Below are 21,656 nucleotides of genomic sequence, written 5' to 3' on the forward strand. Positions count from 1 at the left end.
TAACTAATTTGATGTAGGAGTTGATAAAATTTCTGGGCCTAAGACTTCCACCCGATACATGACAAATGCCCTCTCATGAAGTAGACCCTTGGTGTGCTGCTCCATGAAGATTCTCTTGCATGAATACGAAGGAAACCTAACATAGGCGGGAGCAGCGGGTGCTTCTTGTTGTTGTTGTTGTCATCGTTGTTGTTGTTATGGATTTGCCATAACAAAGTGAGATAGTTAGCCTGTAAAGGAAAGATTGAGTTAGAATAATATGGCACAAAGATTAGACAGTGATAAGACGTGCGTAATTAAGTTAAAACCTGAACTCTATCGGTTTATAAGGTTCTGCCTCAGGCAGCTTCGCTGCGACGGTAGGATGATTGATGCAACGAAGCCGCTATAGCGGAAAAAAAGCTGCCACAGCAACAACGCCATAGCGGGCTCGCCTTGTTACGCCTCTCGTTTTCGTCATAAGAAAGTCTATGGCTTCCTAGTTGTGTATACCCTTAGTACGGAGATTCGTACCTGATTTTATGAGATATTAAGTGCCTTACCTCACGTATATCGAGGCACAAGTATATGTTCCTTACAATGCGATAGGATTCGAAGTTAACAAATCGAATCAAACACAAATCAGAGAAACTCAGGGAACCAGGGACCAGTGCACATTGACGGTGCAAAAGGACGGCCCGTCAACACGTTGACAAGGCGTCCTTTCACGCCGTCAGCCTGCCAAAGTCCCTGAATCTCAGATGGAAAAAGGACGGTGCATGTCGACGGCCATCGACATGTTGACGGGCCGTCCACCCTGAGGCGGTGGAGCTTTATTCCACTTACTATATATATAGCCCAATCATATTTTCCTCTTCATTTTTTCACTTTCTCAACCAGAGATAAACCCTAAAATATTCCTCCCAACATTTCCCAACATATTAGTGAAGTTTTAGCAAGATTCGAGCCCCGTGAACCCTAGCTAGTGAAAGGAAAGTTGTTCCTAAGGTTTTATTGAAGTTGTTGAGCTTAGGAGTTGGATGTGAAGTTTATTTTTGGAGTTCTAGTTCCTTCAATGTATGTATATAATTCTTACCTTTGTTATTGGATTAATTACCAAGAGTTTTAATGTTTTAAAGTGAAGAAAATATAGTTATGAAGCGGTAAGTTGATTGAGGTTAAAGATGGGATTAGGGGCTGTTTTGGGAGATATTTTGGAATGGATTTGATTATATTGTGATATGCAAGTATTGATATTTTTATTGTTGGTATTGTTGTTGATGTTTGGGTTGAAATGGGCGCATATGGATTTCACTTCTCTTTTCTTCTTTGTGGATGCGGGTGGGTTTAATTCCAAATTCTCATTGAAACAGTGGTGCCTTGAATTTAGGTTCTACCATTGCAAAGACTTCTTTCCTTCGTCATTCATATTGAGGGATTGTTGAGTTTACAGAGGAAATGTTGCCCGAATTCCGTTACGTTATGAACTAGTTTAAAGGTTAGAATATAAGCACGTTCTAGTCTAATAGTTAGAATACTTGGTCTTGTGTGTAGATTTGTCAAGCTCGGGACATAAGCATAGTTAGCTCGAGGAGCGGCGGATAAGGTATGTTCAGGCTATCCCTTTTATTCTTTAGGCATAATCCTTATAAGGCGAACAAAAGAAGTAAACGAGCGAGTTCCAAAGACTCTATTCATAGATAGTATAGGAATCATTGTGTCCTTGATCTCACATGTTTCATATCCATAGCCTCCAAAGATCTATTATATTGATACATTAGTTTTTATGCCACTTGGAAATCTTATGTTACCCCGAGGAGTTCAGAGTATTCTGTTACGAGTCTTTCATGCATTGATATATATATGTACAACTACTTTCTTACACCGCGTCGCGCTATAGTCGTCCGGGCAGGCACGTAAATGTGCATACACTGCAGTGGGTACGGTATGAGATTACCCTGGACGCGGGATGCTATGATGTATGGATCGGGCTGTACGTTCCGCAGCATTGACATTATGGATCGGGCTGTACGTTCAACAACTCTGACATTATCGATCGGGCTGTACGTTCTACAGCGCTAAAATTTATATTATGATATATGTATTTTTAAAAGAAAGCATGTATATCATACGCCCTCAGAGGCACTTTCAGTTATACAGAGTTATACAAGTACTTCCAGATGTTCAGTCACACCGATATATTCAGATACCTGGATTAGCTTCCATGTTTCAGCTTTCTTTCATGATTCTTATGTATATGTTACTCTTATGCCTTACATACTTGGTACATTATTCGTACTGACTCCTCTTTCCTTAGGGGGGCTGCGTTTATGCCCGCAGGTTCAGGTAGACAGACAAGCGGTCCAGCTCAGTAGGACTTTCACCCAGCAGTAGTCAGTGCGCTCCACTTGGTTTGGAGCTGCAGTCTATTTTTGATATGTATATATTGGTACGACGGGGCCTTGTCCCATCCTTTCTACAGCTTTGTATTCCATTAGAGGTCTGTAGACAGTTGTACATAGTTGGGATGATATATAGCCTTGTCTGCTCTTATTTTGTTGTACAACATATATAGCAGCCTAGTCGGCTTGCACGGTTATTTTCAGTATATATGTACAGGTGGTTGTGAGTTCTTGATGCCGAGTTCATGGTGTTGTTCTTACACGAGTCATTATAGTTCAGTTATAAGTCATATATGGGCCACCCTATTGTTCAGGGAGATCCAGGTACAAGTATAAGGGTGTCTGGTCAGTAGGGGTTAGGCACTCGTCATGACTCATCGGTTTGGATCGTGACAGAAGTGGTATTAGAGCAGTTCTGTCCTAGGGTTATTTACAGACCGTGTCTAGTAGAGTCTTGTTTATGGGTGTGTTGTGCACCACACTTATAGACAGGAGGCTGCAGGACATTTAGGATGTTGTCATTCTTTCTATCTTAGATCGTGCGATAGAGCTATGTGATAAGAGTTCGCCTTCTAATAATCTGTTATGATTTCAGCGATGCCTCGGAAGAAAGCTACAGCTGCCCAGAAGGGCAAGACAGTGACCGGAGAGGCTACTGGCCGTACTCCTCGGACTACCAGGGGTCGGGCTGAGTCCCAGAGTGAGCTTAGAGGGGTGCCAGCCCCGGCTCCAGCACCTGCCCAAGTGCCTCCAGTTCCTCAGCCAGATGCACCGGATCAGGATATACAAGATGCTATACAGTTGTTAACTAGATTGGTAGTCGCTCAGGCTCAGCGTCAGGGAGTTAGTGTTGATCAGGCAGACCGAGCTATTAGTGCAAGGGTAAAAAAAAAAAATTGGTGTAGATCCCCCCAGAATTCTCCGGATTGAGGCAGAATATGAACCCCAGGGACTTTATTGATAGCATGCAGAGGACATTGAGGGTCATGCATGCTAATGAGGCTGAGCCAGTGGAGTTGGCTTCTTATAGGCTCCGTGATATTGCAGTGCAGTGCAGTGGTACCAGACGTGGGAGCTATCTAGGGGAGAGGATGCCCCCCAGCCATTTGGCAAGAGTTTTCAGAGGGCCTTTATTGGCCATTACTTACCGCTAGAAGTTCGACGGTCCCGAGCAGATAGATTCTTACATATTGAGCAGGGAAGCATGAGTGTTCGGGAGTATAGTGTGCACTTTGATTCATTGGCTAGATATGCCCCATTTATGGTGGCTGATATGGTAGATCGAGTTCACCATTTTGTGGTCGGTTTAGGGCCATATTTGATTGACGAGTGTATGACATCTGCGTTACAGCCAGGTATGGATATTTCTCACATACAGGCATATGTACAGAATTTGAAGGATCGTAAGCGTCAGCGGAGGACAGAGCGTGAGTGTGACCAGGGACATGGTAAGAGGGCTAGATCTTTAGATATTGTTGGTGAGTTTAGAGGAGGACAGAGACAACAGTATTTTCGGTATCCATCCCATTCAGCGACGAGTGCACCTCCATGGTTTTCAGGTCAGAGATTTGATTGGCCTTTTTATTCCAGAGCGGGTCAGAGTTCTAGAGCTTCGGGTTCTCGGTATAGACAGGAGTCGGGACAGATGAGGCCACCTTTGCCGCGGTGTACCCAATATGGTAGATTACATGCTGGAAAGTGCCGATTGGGATCAGATGCTTGTTATGCTTGTGGCCAGCCAGGTCATGTGATGAGGGAGTGTCCGTCGAGGGGTGGTGTAGGTATTGTTCAGCCTACAGGGTCCGTAGCTGGTTCTTCTTCATCGGTGCCTCCTTCAGGGCAAGGTTCTCAGACACCAGCAGGACGTGGTAGAGGAAGGGGTGGAGCATCTAGTTCGAGCGGTCCTCAGAACCGCATTTATGCATTAGCTGGTAGACAGGATCGTGAGTCGTCTCCTGATGTTGTTACAGGTATACTATCAGTCTCCTCCTATGATATATACACACTGATTAACCCAGGTACTACTTTGTCATATGTTAGTCCGTTGGTTGCTGGTAAGTTTAGGATAGGGCTTGAGTCGATTAAACCTTTTGAGGTGTCTACGCCAGTTGGTGACCCAGTCATAGCTAGATGAGTATATCGAGGTTGTGTAGTTATAGCTTGTAATCGCCATACCATAGCAGACCTGATTGAGTTAGATATGATCGATTTTGATGTTATTATGGGTATGGATTGGTTGGCTTCCTGTTATGCTAATGTTGATTGTAGAACAAAGGTAGTCCGATTCCAGTTTCTAGATGTGCCAGTTTTAGAATGGAAAGGTAATGCTGCTTCACTGAGGGGTAGGTTTATTTCCTACCTTGAGACAAGTAAGATGATCAGAAAAAGGGTATATTTATCACCTAGTTCGGGTTCAGGATGTACAAGCAGAGTCACCGACCCTTCAGTTTGTTCCTGTGGTCAATGAATTCCCAAAAGTGTTTCCAGATGAGCTTTCAAGCATTCCACCAGAGCGGGAGATTGATTTCACTATCGATCTATTACCAGATACTCAGCCGATATCCATTCCTCCTTATAGAAGGGCACCTGCAGAATTGAAAGAATTGAAGGAACAGTTGAGAGATTTACTTGAGAAGGGCTTTAGTAGACCCAGTACATCGCCGTGGGGAGCGTCGATATTATTTGTAAAAAAGAAGGATGGCTCCTTGCGAATGTGTATTGATTACAGGAAATTGAATAAGGTGACTATAAAGAATAAGTATCCACTTCTGAGGATTGATGACTTATTTGATCAGCTGCAGGGTGCCAAATATTTTTCGAAGATAGACTTGAGATCAGGGTATCATCAGCATAGGGTGAAAGATGAACACATTCCCAAGACAAAGATTCAGGACTCGATATGGGCACTATGAGTTTCGTGTTATGTCATTCGTGTTAACTAATGCTCCAGCTGTATTCATAGACATGATGAACCGTGTATTCAGACCCTTTCTAGATCTATTTGTGATTATATTGATAGATGATATTCTGGTTTATTCACCGTCAGAGGTTGGACATGCAGATCATCTACGTGCAGTGCTAAGAGTTCTTCGAGATAGAGAGTTATATGCGAAGTTTTCTACGTGTGAGTTCTGACTGAACTCTGTGGCTTTTCTTGGTCACATTATTTCAGATGAAGGCATTAGAGTGGATACTCAAAAGATTGAGGCTGTAAGGAATTGGCCAAGACCCACGACACCAAGGAATTGGTCACATTATAAGTGGTATCAGAACTTTTCTGTCCTTGGGTTGTTTACAGACTGTGTGTCACACCCTGATCTTACCGGGGTGTGATGGGCACCCGACCCCATATTCGGAGCCGAGCGAACCCGCTGACTCTTATTACTCACATATTCTCTTTGGATGTTTAAATCAAATAAAGGTAAAATACATAGTAAAATTTTCAAAATTTCTTTTTGACGTTTCCCAATTTAAACACGATCATAAGCGTAAAGACTCGTAACATAATGCGTAATAAAAATATATTAGCTAATGGACCCACTCTCAAAATCGACCTCTGGACTCACGACTGCGTCTGCAAAGTCTCTAACTTTGAACAAAGCGCACAAGACATATAATCGACTCGGCGGCCTCCGGTACAAATGGAGCCTACCAACTCCGTGGAACGTCTTCGCAATAGCTCTTACTTGTCTGAGTGTACCTGCGTGGCATGAAACGCAGCGCCCACAAAAAGGGGCGTCAGTACGAGTAATGTACTGAGTATGTAAGGCATGAATAGTATCACGAGACCATAATAGAGAACATAAAACACAACCTAGGAGAGTGGTATAACCTGTATCTCTGTTTGTCTACCATGACATATATTATGCAAGTTAGCTTTACCTTTTGGAGTACTATATAGATACTGCAAGTAAACTGCCCGACCGTGCAGGTGCGGTGTATAACTGCCCGACCATATAGGTGCGGTGGACTACTGCCCGACCATATAGGTACGGTGTGACGCTTTCTGAGCAGACCATGGAGTAAAGGGATAATTTGTCATCTGAGTGCCCCTTGGGGCGGATGCCATGCATGCTAGCTTTAAAAAAAAAAATGTAAATATCCGTAAGTAAACTGCCCGACCACGTAGGATCGGTGTATAACTGCCCGTCCATATAGGAACGGTGTATAAGCCCGCGTCCGAACCTCCCGCGTCCGGGGTGTAATCGCCCACCGGCAGTGGTGTGTGTCCGCCGCCCGTTGGACGGCACGGTGTCATAAAATAAATCATGTGTAAACATAAAGCATGCATGAGAGCCCAAGTGAAAACTACAACTCTATCGGAGTGACGTAAGGTCGGTAACCTCCGATTACATTATGGAATAATCGGGATCGCCCCGCCTCACTCAAGGAACAATTATAAGGCGAGACTATCAATCAAGGATGATATCACGGGAAAACATAAAACAGGGTCATGACATATCATTTCATATACTTTGAAACCTTTAAAATAGTCATTATCCAAAATAGCTTAACATTTCATATCGTCGTATTCACGGTACGAACATATCCTTGACATATTCGTTCTAGTCATTTTCTCATGTCTAGCATCATTATTGTCATCATAAAATTATAGTCGTTGCTTCAACCATAAAACTTTCAAGAATCTTAAAACTTGGATTTTGGAGAAAAATGGACATTTTGGAAAACATTCATAAACTCTTAGGATGGAAAATCATGCTTTGGAATCATAACCTCTAACTTTTGAAAATAAGGACGTTATGGGAACATTTATAAAATCGCAACGTATGATTCATGCCATAGAAGGAAAAAGGACGAGCCTTAACATACTTGTCTCACGACCAACTAGCTACGCTTAATCGTCCAAGCTCGCTACCGCTATTCTACATTCAAGAAAATTGACGCAACCATTAGATTCATTATCATGTGCCTCTCTTAACCCTTCAAATACATTTACTTATAATGCCGAAATTTCGGCAAAGATCTCCCCCGTAACTACACCGTCCCGAGAATATGGCTCGGCCCAATTCATCCATTAACAACAATCCGGGAATTCAACCCGGCCAAACTATAAACAATACCAATAATTATTCTAGCAACACTTCAACATTCAATTCTATTCAATTCAATTCAATTCAATTCACATGACTTTCAAAACGATTCAATCAACATACTAATCCATCCAACATTTTCCAACTCCAATAAAACCAATAACAATACATTTCCTTTTCTTCCAAATTCATGAAATATAACAACCACACATTAACAATATCATTCATGCAAATATAAGAAATCATACTAACATCACCTTAACTTCTTCAATAATCCCCAAACAATTTCCACTTCAATTTAAACCATTAAATCTTCATTTAACATCATAGAATCCACAACACAACAACCAAAATACTAAATAAAATTAGCTCATCATACCCCACCAAAACAGCCCCCTATACGGCTACCACATCAACACCGACAAACGAATTTATATCGCTATTTCTTCCGTTCTAATCCGTTAAATCTTTAAATAAACTTGTTAACAATGAAAAGGAGTCTTCATATTACCTTAAGTAGGCAGCCACCACGTTGTCACTCTCCTCCTTGGTTGATTTTTAGCTCAAATTGAAGACAACGCGACGTACGACACTTTTCTCTTCATGGGCTTCGGAATTCGGGGCTCGGATTTTGGTCAAAATTGGTTTTTCTTCTCCAAGGCTTTTTATCTATCTCTCTCCAGAATTTTCTGGTTGTTTCAGATCTTAAAATGAGGAGGTAAGGCCTGAAATATCACTTATATAACATGGGTCATGGGCCTAACCCGGTTGGGCCCGAGTTGGGCCTAGCCCACGACCTTTCAGTCTTAAAACGTACATATCTCCTTGTACCGACGTCACCTGGGAACCCACGACCTATGGTTGGAAAGCTAATTCACTTATCTACAACTTATATTTCTTGGTATTTTTCCAAATTCCAAACTTATTATACCGTTTTTTCCTCTCGAAGTCAGGTCACCCGAAAACGTTTTCTTAAAAATATTCGTTTGGAGGACTTCCACTTTGATTCGGCTCAAGGGTCCTTCTTGAGTTGTGTTCAACTTTACATGTGTGCTTCATATAACTTGTCACATGTCCCAAAAAAAAATCTCGATATGTGGGCCCCACCTCGGCTCGCAAATAATCCGACGTACGAAAATACGAGATACAACACTATCAACGTGAGTTTAAATTATGTAGCAACAACATGATTGTCAATTTTTCTTGAGGAAGCACGTGTCATGCTCATGCTCTAAAAATGCGGGGTATAACATCATATATATATATATATATATATATGAAGGTGTAGGATATCCCGTATATGATTGTATCGGTGGACATGTGAGTCCCGGAATCGAAGCTACGGTAAGGAAGGCATTAGTCAAGTAAGGGAATCGAAGCCCAGTGACGGCGAAAGTGGACGGTATAAGTGCTACAAGGAAAGCCGTCATTATTTTGTTATGGACTAAGGCCGGAGGGTCTAATATGGTGATAGTTGGGAAGGAAAGAGAGTGTGTTAGTGGAAAACAAAGAGAACAAAGTGTCGAAAGAAGGCGAAAGGTAAGAAACCTCAGTAAAGGAGGCTCCCGAGAGAAATTACCGGCAAAGCGCGAGATTGTTTGGGTAAGGACTCAAAGTAGACATGTGAAAAGGAATAGAAAGTGATAAAAGGAAACAGGAAAGGAATGTACGAGGTTTGAAGACCGATTTTGATAAGCAAGGCGGAAAGAATAGTGACTAAGACAGGGGAATGTGAAGTAAGAAAAAGAGTGATTAAGCTTAGCGACGATATAATAAGACTTTGGCCTTGAAAGATATATGAAGAAATAGTAAGAAAAAAAAGGTACTCGAAGGTGGTTAGCATATAAGGAGCCCCAAAAGGGGGGGAGACCATATTATATTAGACCTAAAAAGGAACCGCAAAGACTATCAAGTGTCGAAAAAGAAACCTATTAGCTTGGAATCGAGTTCAAAGTATGTCGGCATGTCGCCGGGATACTTGGAAAAAAAAAGGGAGAAACGAAGTAACAATGAGTGTACCAAGAGACGGATATGAGAGTAAGGAAGTAGCCTATAGCCGATCGTTAAGTAAAGATCGCGTACCAAGACATGGCTTTCGTTAAGGTGCGGTGACGAACAATAACGGAAAGAAATGACCCGGAAAGGACGGGGATAACAAGTTGGTATGGCGAAGTAGGAAAACCTATGACATGGAGCAAGGACTCGTGAAAAGGTCAAGGAGTTCGATTATAAGACAAAAGGATGAGGAACGGGCATAAAGAAAAGAGCGGCTAAACAAAGGAACCCTCCCGGAGGATTATGACGCCCATAAGGTCAGTTGAACATTCGAGGACGAATGTTCTAAAGGGGGGAGGATGTTATACCCCGCATTTTTAGAGCATGAGCATGACACGTGCTTCCTCAAGAAAAATTGACAATCATGTTGTTGCTACATAATTTAAACTCACGTTGATAGTGTTGTATCTCGTATTTTCGTACGTCGGATTATTTGCGAGCGAGGTGGGGCCCACATATCGAGATTTTTTTTTGGGACATGTGACAAGTTATATGAAGCACACATGTAAAGTTGAACACAACTCAAGAAGGACCCTTGAGCCGAATCAAAGTGGAAGTCCTCCAAACGAATATTTTTAAGAAAACGTTTTCGGGTGACGACTTCGAGAGGAAAAAACGGTATAATAAGTTTGGAATTTGGAAAAATACCAAGAAATATAAGTTGTATATAAGTGAATTAGCTTTCCAACCATAGGTCGTGAGTTCCCCGGAGTGACGTCGGTACAAGGAGATATGTACGTTTTAAGGCGAAAGGTCGGTGGGCTAGGCCCAACTCGGCCCAACCGGGTTAGGCCCATGACCCATGTTATATAAGTGATATTTCAGGCCTTACCTCCTCATTTTAAGATCTGAAACAACCAGAAAATTCTGGAGAGAGATAGATAAAAAGCCTTGGAGAAGAAAAACCAATTTTGACCAAAATCCGAGCCCCGAATTCCGAAGCCCATGAAGAGAAAAGTGTCGTACGTCGCGTTGTCTTCAATTTGAGCTAAAAATCAACCAAGGAGGAGAGTGACAACGTGGTGGCTGCCTACTTAAGGTAATATGAAGACTCCTTTTCATTGTTAACAAGTTTATTTAAAGATTTAACGGATTAGAACGGAAGAAATAGCGATATAAATTCGTTTGTCGGTGTTGATGTGGAAGCCGTATATAATTTGTGTTTGGTGGGGTATGATGAGCTAATTTTATTTAGTATTTTGGTTGTTGTGTTGTGGATTCTATGATGTTAAATGAAGATTTAATGGTTTAAATTGAAGTGGAAATTGTTTGGGGATTATTGAAGAAGTTAAGGTGATGTTAGTATGATTTCTTATATTTGCATGAATGATATTGTTAATGTGTGGTTGTTATATTTCATGAATTTGGAAGAAAAGGAAATGTATTGTTATTGGTTTTATTGGAGTTGGAAAATGTTGGATGGATTAGTATGTTGATTGAATCGTTTTGAAAGTCATGTGAATTGAATTGAATTGAATTGAATAGAATTGAATGTTGAAGTGTTGCTAGAATAATTATTGGTATTGTTTATAGTTTGGCCGGGTTGAATTCCCGGATTGTTGTTAAAGGATGAATTGGGTCGAGCCATATTCTCGGGACGGTGTAGTTACGGGAGATCTTTACTGAAAATTTCGCATTATAAGTAAATGTATTTGAAGGGTTAAGAGAGGCACATGATAATGAATCTAATGGTTGCGTCAATTTTCTTGAATGTAGAATAGCGGTAGCGAGCTTGGACGATTAAGCGTAGCTAGTTGGTCGTGAGACGTATGTTAAGGCTCGTCCTTTTTCCTTCTATGGCATGAATCATACGTTGCGATTTTATAAATGTTCCCATAACGTCCTTATTTTCAAAAGTTAGAGGTTATGATTCCAAAGCATGATTTTCCATCCTAAGAGTTTATGAATGTTTTCCAAAATGTCCATTTTTCTCCAAAATCCAAGTTTTAAGATTCTTGAAAGTTTTATGGTTGAAGCAACGACTATAATTTTATGATGACAATAATGATGCTAGACATGAGAAAATGACTAGAACGAATATGTCAAGGATATGTTCGTACCGTGAATACGACGATATGAAATGTTAAGCTATTTTGGATAATGACTATTTTAAAGGTTTCAAAGTATATGAAATGATATGTCATGACCCTGTTTTATGTTTTCCCGTGATATCATCCTTGATTGATAGTCTCGCCTTATAATTGTTCCTTCAAGGTGAGCAGGCGATCCCGATTATTCCATAATGTAATCGGAGGTTACCGACCTTACGTCACTCCGATAGAGTTGTAGTTTTCACTTGGGCTCTCATGCATGCTTTATGTTTACACATGATTTATTTTATGACACCGTGCCGTCCAACGGGCGGCCGGCACACACCACCGCAGTGGTGGGCGATTACACCCCGACGCGGGAGGCACGGACGCGGGCTTATACACCGTTCCTATATGGACGGGCGTTATACACCGATCCTACGTGGTCGGGCGCTTTACTTACGGATATTTACATTTTTTTTTTAAAGCTAGCATGCATGGCATCCGCCCCGAGGGGCACTCGGATGACAAATTATCCCTTTACTCCATGGTCCTCGCTCGTAAAGCGTCACACCGTACCTATATGGTCGGCGGTAGTCCACCGCACCTATATGGTCGGGCGGTTATACACCGCACCGCACGGTCGGGCGCTTACTTGCGATCTATATAGTACTCCAAAAGGTAAAGCTAACTTGCATAATATATGTCATGGTAGACAAACGAGATACGGTTATACCACTCTCCTAGGTTGTGTTTTATGTCCTCTATTATGGTCTCGTGATACTATTCATGCCTTACATACTCGCACATTACTCGTACGACGCCTCTTTTTGTGGGCGCCGCGTTTCATGCCGCGTGTGTACACTCGGACAAGTAAGAGCTATTGCGAAGACGTTCCGGCGGAGTTGGTAGGCTCCATTTGTACCGGAGTGCCGCCGAGTCGATTATATGTCTTTGTGCGGTTGTTCAAAGTTAGAGACTTTGCGTACGCAGTCGTGAGTCCGGAGGTCGGGCTTTGAGAGTGGGTCCATTAGCTAATATATTTTTATTACGCATTATGTTACGTAGTCTTTACGCTTATAGATCGTGTTTAAATTGGGAAACGTCAAAAAGAAATTTTGAAAATTTTACTATGTATTTTACCTTTATTTGATTTAAGCATCCAAAGAGAATATGTGAGTAATAAGAGTCAGCGGGTTCGCTCGGCTCCGAATATGGGGTCGGGTGCCCATCACACCCCGGTAAGATCAGGGTGTGACACTGTGTCTAGTAGAGTGTTATTTATGGGTGTGTTGTGCACCACACTTATAGACAGGAGGCTGCAGGACATTTAGGATGTTATCATTCTTTCTATCCTAGATTGTGCAATAGAGCTATGTGATAAGAGTTCGCCTTCTAATAATATATTTTGATTTCAGCGATGCCTCGGAAGAAAGCTACAACAGACATCTCCCAGATTTACTTGGTCCGCGCCTGCGATACCACGAGCACCGTAGCGCCACCGCTATGGCGAAGGGGGTTTCTCCAGCGAGCAACCCTCAGACCCAAATTCTAGAACCCTAAAAGTTTCACCATAGTTTCCACATTTTTGGAAAGGATCAAGTACTATGATAGCATGCATGACTTTTACAACCTATAACACCTTATTTCAACCACAATGAGCACCAAAATTTTGAGCAAAATCATCAAAAATTGCACCTCTACCAAACACCCCCACCCCAACATGAACTACCCCATTGTAAGCAGATCTTTAATATTAAGTGATGATTGAGACATTATGAACGACGAAATAACCTTTCATGACCCAAGAACTTCATATCCCAAGAAATCAAAAACCCTTGTTTCAAAGGATCGATTTTTCTCCCATCTAGCAAGTTAGGCATGGAAATTTCAAAATAAAAGGCTATAATCAAGTTGTAGGACGATGAGAGGGAGTACATACCTTGAAATAGTTATAGATCTGCAAGCTTTTGCTCTATAAGTGACCCTTGGGCTACAGAGAATTTCTTCCTCTTTCTTGAGTTATATGAGTAGTATAATGAATAATGAAGGGGGTAGGGTGTTTAAATGGGAAGTGAGGAGGGTGATAAGAGGTCTAGAGAAATTTTCGTAGAGAGTGGGAGAGTTTTAGGTTATTAAGAGTATAGAGGAATGAGGGGTAAACTGAATCATCCCACTTTTAAATCTGCCCGTGTTCCACTGTAACGGTGGATTTACCGCTGCGGCGGTACCGCTATAGCGGTCCACTGACAGCTGTAGCGGACTGCGCCTGTCCGACCGCTTTGTAATTTTTCCACTTTGCGCGACGATAACTCAAAAATCCTGCCTCCTAGGGTGTAGGGGCTAGGAGTGTGACCATTACCCCATCCCATGCCATTCAGGGATGAATGGTAGTTTAATTGGTATATAATGTAATGACCTGCTCGGTCGTTATTTAATACTTTGCAGACCCGTACCAAATCAAGGCCTAAAGTCTTAAATGATAAGCTCTATGGGATATCCAAAATGAATAATAGTGGGAAAATCGATTTCGGAAAGAGTTAAAAATCGTGGGCCCGGGAAAAATTCGATCCGCCGCAGCGGCCAGGGTGCCGCCACAGCGGTCTCGCCATAGTGAGCCTGATGTCCGCCGCAGCGAACATCGCGGACCATTGGGCGCGTTTTTCCATACTTAGTTTTATATTTCACCCTCTTTTTTAATAAAAGGCCCTTCAAGGCTGATATTAGGTTTTACATGAAGAAAAACCCTTGACACCAAGAAAAAAAAGTGGGCTCCTCCAACATTCTTTACATCTTCCCCTTCAACTATCATCTCTCGCGGATTTCAAACAAAGTCTAGGAGGGTGGATACTTCATGGAAGTTCGAATAGCTGCTCGTCATCGAGGTAGGTTACGGTTTACTTGAGTTAGACTTTAATTAGTGAGTCATCTATACGTATAGAATGACGGGAGAAAGCATGATTAGGTCTTCAAATATGGAGTTCGGATGGATATACATATAGTTTAAGGGAAGTTGTACATATATAGTAACTAGGGTAATAACGAATGTATAAATGAGCACTAAGTTCTATAATTGTTGAGGTTTATGCGCTGCTAATTGGGAGGCATCACTTGTTGCAATTAAGAAAGGTTACCCCGCAGGTTAGCATAATTATTTCGAGGAATATTTAGTTCCGCAATAAATTGTTGAGTATTTGCAATGGTCACATGGCTGTTCATTCTTGTCAATAAAAAAGGTTGCATTGGGTGAGTTAAAGCGAAGGCAAAATAATGTAACGCCGGCCAAGGGCATGTTTCATGACATTGATCTCATTCATTAGCATTGTTGCATATGTTACGTGTAATTATTGAATACTGCATGAAACGGAAAGTATGGGTAAATATCAGTTGTACTACCCGGTTTGTGGCCGAGGTGGTTGGATTATGAGGTACTACTTGAAATTCGATCATTGGAAATATGTGACAATAAAGATATATACATATATGAAAAGGCACATTTGACCGGGGGTGAGGATGTGGCCTAGTTGTGAGCTCGTGGTCCGAGGTTCATTCTGGAACGAGTGGTACATGGACACCATGGGTTCCCTACAGGTCATGACTATTGGGCGAAGACACCAATTAGCATGTATGTACAGTTTGTGTGTTGGGCCCTTGCATTGCATTACATATATTCATATCCTCATGTTTACATGGTGTCATTCTACTATGATTGCATTATGCATCTCTTACAATTGTGTTGGACTGTCTGAGGAGTTCTAATCATGCATGAAGGTGTTGGCGTAAGAATGAATACTAAATTTCAGAGTTTCTGTGTTAAATCTGGTGGACTTAAGGAGTCACAGTGTTTGATGAAATTGTGAAATGCTCTTGTGGGCATGAACACAGCGTCCATAGAAAACGGACGTCAGTACGAATATTGTACTGAGTATGTAAGGCATAAACAATAATAATACATCAATGAAATAAGGGAGCATCAAATAAGGAGCGACCTGTAACTGACTGTCAATTATAAAAGAAATAATGCATGCTGGCTTACTTCATAATCATCACTATATCATGTATGCATATATGTATAAGCTGCCCGACCTTATAGGTACGGTGTGATAATCATTAGCCCGCGTCCAGGCCTCCCGTGTCCGGGGTACCATCTCATGTCGCCCACTAGTGGTATCTGCCCAGCCATATAGGCGCGGTGTAATATCATCATCATGTACTCATCATAATGCATGCATAGAAACTCAAAGACAACTATACTTCATCGGGGTGACATAAGGTCGTAAACCCCCGATTCCATTATGGGGCATTCATAAACATTTTGCCTCACCTTGAAGGAATTAGCATATAAGGTGAGTGTCTACAGTGAACAATATCAATGGATCGTAGTTAACATCATATCATGAACTCTAGAATCTTTAGACTTAAGCTCATCATCATCATTATCGTGTTCGTAATGTATCTCTTATCTCATATGGCTATTCATGAACATAGACTCTTAGTTTTCCGAAATGTAGGGGATTCATGGAGAAGGAGGGAAAAATCATGCCATAAGATTCATGCCTTAGAAAGAAGGGACTAGCCTCACATACCTTTTTCGTTTAACTATTCTATCGCTTGATCGTTCTCCTTCAATGCCCACGTTTCTACCTTCAAGAGAATTCGTATTGACATTAGCTAAACGATTATAAGAACGTGCTTACTAAAGCTAGAGAAAATTGGGCAGCATTTCCTTTGTTTATACAACTTTCCTCATATCACATATCAACTCCCAAACATCCATAATATTATAGGCAACAATCATCATTCATCTACATTATCCACATTTCACAATTTCACTTCAATTCCTCCATAATCATGGTCATAGTTCACTATTACGTTCTCCCACGTATAATACTTATCCCATGTTCTAAATGTCATTCATAACATACTTACAATCACAACATATCAATATTCATGACTCATTCCAAACTACTACTCAAAACGTCACTATTCTTACATTCATGACCCACTTCCTATTTCCTTCTACAATCCAAGTGTTTCAACTTCTCAATACCTTAAACAACATGAAAATACCATAAAACTTACCTTAGATAGTGTAGGAATAAGCCTTGAGTGGAAATACTCTTCTTGCACCAAAACCCTAGCTCACCTCCATTGAAATTTCTTGGCTTGGATGAATTTTAATGTGTCTCATACACTTGATTTTGTTGGATTGATGAAGTTGATCATCAATTTCTCTTGAGTTCTTGTGGATGAAGAGTGGAGAGGGTTCTAGAGTGTTCTAGAGAGAAGGGGTGTGAAAATGAAATGAATTAATGAACTTGGTCCCCTTTTTAATAACTTAAAAATCTGATCCGTCGGGAAAATATACGGACACTTATACGGTCCGTATAAAATTATACGGTCCGTATAAGTGACCGTGAAATCACCCCTCCAACATCTCGCTTCTGTGACCATTATACGGTACATTATACGGTCCGTATAAGTGACCGTATAATCCCATCAGTGAGGGACCTTCACTGTGACGATTCTGCGAACCATTATACGGACCGTATAATCGTCCGTATAACCCATTTTTTCTCTGATCTTGTTCTCGTCACTTCGTTTGATCTCCAATCCTTATGGAACCTTCTTACTTGTTTAGCACTTCATTAACAATCTAAGGGACGTTATGAATCTTTCCCAAAACATCATTAAGTCATCGTTAACTTTTTACACGTAATTTCCTTTTCGATATCTATCGTATGCCTTGCCTTCTCTTGGCAGACTTTCTTCTCTTACCTCGAATGTCTTTGAAATCCCATTTAGAATCATCAAATGTTATTTCTTACTTATCAAAACATCGTATACGTCGTGCCCTTCGTTAGTCTAGTCACTGTACGTTAACGGAAATTTCTGGGGTGTGACATTCCCTCCCTATGGTGTGAGTGCATTATTCTGTAACAGTTTGTGGAGGTTGAGTTTATAAACTCTTATTGAAATGTTGTAGCTTGTATGAGTGGGGTGTTAAGTTATAGAAGCGTCCTTGACAGATTTCACATATATGAGTGTGGAAGTAAGCCGCTTCCTATGAGAATTGGGCTCATTCTCAAAATCACTCATGAAACCGGGATAGCACAAGGCGGTAATGTGCTGGCTGTGAAAGCCCATGTCAATACCTTGATTATTATGTGTAAGCAATATTTCTTTATTTCCCTTAAGCAGTCATAGTTCAAGTCTGAGACCACTACGGCTCTGGAGTAAAGATTATTATTTTACTAAGTGAAGGTTCAATGCAGAGCACACCTTCATTATGCATAATAGTCTCTCTTCAACTAGTAAACTCTCTTATATTAATATTAAACTGAGTGGGGATTGATGGTCAAATTAAGCATTTTAATATTAAAATAAATTGTATTAAAGTGTCTTTCACTTGATTCATTATCCAATTCATAGTGGCAATAGCTGTGTCCGTTCTTTGTCTCATATTAAAGTATCCATAATGGTGCATTTCTTATTCATTGTTAAGTGGCAGTAACTCATTTTCCGTTGGAGGCATAATCAGATAGAAACGGTCTCTTAATTTCTCACGTTCTTAGTGACCATAATGTGACCAATATTCTTTTGTAACATTTGTAACCTTCTACCCATTATTCTCCATATTCACACCACTTTATTATCCCTTTAATCCACTCATTTCATCCAATTAATTCAAGGATGAATTTTTCAATTATAAATAGTTTGTCATCCTTACCTTATGGGTAGAGAAAAATACTTTAGAGAGTTCTTAAAAGAGTAAGGAAAATAAAAGAGAGTTGAATTAGTTGAAGAAATGTGTTTTTCTTTGTGGAGCTTTGACTAACTTCAACATCGAGAATTTGTTGAGTTTATACAACATGATCGGTACATTGTATCACCGGAGGGGACAAGTCGAAAGATTCTTCTTCAGGCTTGAACCGGTGAAGATTTCTTTGTGATGAAATTAATCTCCTTAAAGAGAGCGAGATATCCGCGCCTCAATCGAAGATACTTTTATTTCTTCATTTTATTTTTCAATTGTAATATCACCAACACCTTATATATACAATGTAATTTTTTTTACCGAAGAAGTACCCTAGCTCCGCCCTGAGTGACATAGTCGGTTTGGTTTTCTTTCAAGTTAAAACCGAATCGATGTTGGAGAAAGGTGCAGACGGAAGGAACTACAATAAGGGTAATATAGTCTACCATATCATGAGAACGTTATATTCCTGGATCAACATCAGCAGTTAAGAATCCTCAATTGTATGCACTTGTCAGTTTCAAACATGACAGCTGCTATTGTGATCCACACAATATGATCGATTTGACTGCTTCTAATATTTAAAATTGGTAAAAGCTGTCATCTTAGAAGTTGACTGCACGAATATGGACATTTTGTTGCTACTTTCAACTTTTAAATTAAATTGCAAAGCTGCCGTCTTTGAATTTAATTATAGTTCTGTTGGCACTTGTCAAATTAATTTGGCTGTCCTCAACAAAAACCAAAGTGTTGACTTGCCAACTATATACAGAATATAAGGCTACTACTTTATGTTTCAAGAATTTCTCCCAAAAACTTCACACTTCTCATCTCTAACACTAGTACATTAGTCCCACCTTGATCAATCTACAACCATGTCTAAAGATCAAAATCATCAAACTCTACCAATTGATCCTAATGTTGATCCCTATGGCTATGTAGGCATGGTTCGTCGTTCCGATGGCTCAATCACACGTCTACAAGAACCTTCTGTCCCTATAGACACATCTAAAAATCATTCCCTAGTCGTCACCAAGGATATTGCTATTAACTCCTCAAAGAACACGTGGGCACGTATTATTCTCCCTCGTCGACTACTCCATCCCCCCACCACCACCGCTAAACTTCCTCTTGTAATCTATTTTCACGGGGGAGGATTCATAGTGGGGACTGTAGATACGCCCATCTTTCAAGGCCTTTATGCGTCACTTGCTAGTGAAATTCCAGCAGTAGTTGTATCAATCGAGTATCGTCAGGCCCCTGAGCATCGACTTCCAGCAGCATATGAGGATTGCATGGAAGCATTGCATTGGATCAAGAACAAACCTGACGAATGGTTAGTCAACTATGCTGATTTTTCCAAATGCTTTCTCATGGGCACGAGTGCTGGAGGCAACATAGTGTACCACTTGGGGCTAAAAGCTGCCTCAATTTGGGACAACCTTAAACCTTTGGACATCAAGGGGCTAATATTGAATCAACCTTTCTTTGGTGGGACAGAAAGGACACAATCAGAATTAAAATTAGTTAATGACAAGGTATTGCCCCCTATTGTAAGTGATGTCATGTGGGAGTTAGGATTGCCTGAAGGCGTTGACCGCGATCACGAATATTCAAATCCAATGGTGGGGATTAAATCAAACACCAACCTATTTGATCAAGTAAAATTACTGGGGTGGAAGATCTTGGTGACTGGTTGTGATGGTGATCCTTTAATTGACCGCCAAATTAACTTGGTAAGGGTCTTGAAAGAATTGGGCGTTCAAATAGTGGGTAGTTTCACTCATGGAGCATATCACGGGTCTGTGGTTAGTGATCCTTTGAAAGCTAAGGAATTTTCCATAGTAGTGAAGGAATTTGTGACCGCCTAAGGCCTCATTTGTTCAAGATTAAGATTTATTCACACTAAATAAGTGTTTAGATCTTAATCTAAAAAAATGCACTTAATAGCCTAATGTTTGGATCATAGATATTCAGACATCCATTAAGTGCAAACAAATGAGGAATGAGGCCTAAGTCATTTTAACAGGTTAGGTTGTGGTCATTTTCTTCTATTCAAATCATTTGCGATAATTTAAGAGAGAGAATTTTCTGTCACTTCACTATTTTCCTTGAATAATACCACAATGTTGAAATGGTTGGCTGTCTGTGTCACGAAAGAACGCGAAGAAGCAGATTTGGGCCAAAAATGATCTTTATTTTGTCTGATCCAATCCTTTTACCATATTATTTAATTCCTTCTATATCTTTTGACTTCTTTGATTAGATTATACTATTAGTATTAGTCCATATTAATATGTAGCCTAATTTTGTGTCTGTTCGATTTTGATTTCGTGCCAATTTTATTGCTGCTCTTTTCTCTAATTTTCTTATGAATTGTTTAATTATTATTTATCGGCTTAATTGTCCTTTTTTATTGAGCCATGATTTTCATTTCTAACTGATACTTAGAACATATTTGGTGATATTCAAGTTGTTGGTTCTTGAAGAGATTAAAGGGAATCCCTTTAGCGGAAAAAGGCAAAGAGTGTTGAGATCATTAGAGTATGATCTAAAAGCCACGGCCTTGCGTATAAACAGGAGTAGAAAGAAATAGAGTATACCGTCTTTTTAGTGATAAATACATGTGAGGGAATTTGGAGTGTGTCCGGTATGATGGAAAAATATTTTCCAATTTTCTCATGTTCGTTTGGCAAAAATTCTGAAAAACATTTTCTTTAGAAAACAAGTTCCTTAAAAATGGGAAAAATGACTTCCCTAATCAAAGTAGGGAAAACAAGTCCACAATTGACATTTCACCAACCACCCAACCCACCACCCAACAACTCCCACAACCCATGCACCTCCCCCGCCCACAACCCCTCACCCCAACCCCACCCAAGAAAAATTAATTTTTTTAATTTAATTTTTTTGGGTTTTTTTCTACACCACCCATCAACCCCCCCCCCCCCCCAAAAAGTTCTTTTTTTTCCTTATTTTAAAAAGTTTTTTTGTTTGCTTTTTTACACCACCCACCTCCACGACCTCCCCGCCCGCCCCAACACCCCACCCACCCCTCCAATTTTTATTTTTTTTTTAAGTTTTGATTTTTTTTTTATTTTGGTTTTCTAGGACTCCCCACCCCACCCCCACCCACCTCCAACACCCCCACTAACTCCTCCAAAAAATTATTTTAAAAAAAAAATTGAAAAAAATTTCATTTTTGATTTTCTACACCTACCCCCCACTACCCCCTCCTGAAATTTCTACTTCATATTTAATTTTACCTTTATAAAAATGAAAAGTTTGTTGGGTTAAATTTGGTGTGGAGTGGGTGGTGGTGGGGTGGATAAGAAAAAATTCCCATTCTTTTATAAAAGTTAAATAAAATATATGAAATACA

General features: G+C 40.5%; 1 protein-coding gene across 1 annotated transcript; it reads left to right on the top strand.

The window, feature by feature from the left end:
* The first annotated feature begins 19,045 nt into the window (after window positions 1-19,045).
* Window positions 19,046-20,412, top strand: LOC132037615 (carboxylesterase 1). The gene has a single exon (XM_059428149.1). It carries the CDS (start codon window positions 19,150-19,152, stop codon window positions 20,143-20,145), a length of 996 nt encoding a protein of 331 aa, XP_059284132.1. The 5' UTR covers window positions 19,046-19,149; the 3' UTR covers window positions 20,146-20,412.
* The last annotated feature ends 1,244 nt before the right edge of the window (window positions 20,413-21,656 follow it).

The sequence above is a fragment of the Lycium ferocissimum genome, chromosome 11 (genome assembly GCF_029784015.1).
Source record: "Lycium ferocissimum isolate CSIRO_LF1 chromosome 11, AGI_CSIRO_Lferr_CH_V1, whole genome shotgun sequence".
NCBI classification, from domain to species: Eukaryota; Viridiplantae; Streptophyta; class Magnoliopsida; order Solanales; family Solanaceae; genus Lycium; species Lycium ferocissimum.

What these genes read in the sequence shown, in the direction of transcription:
- LOC132037615 (XM_059428149.1), top strand. Translation starts at nt 19,150, where the DNA reads ATGTCTAAAGATCAAAATCATCAAACTCTACCAATTGATCCTAATGTT.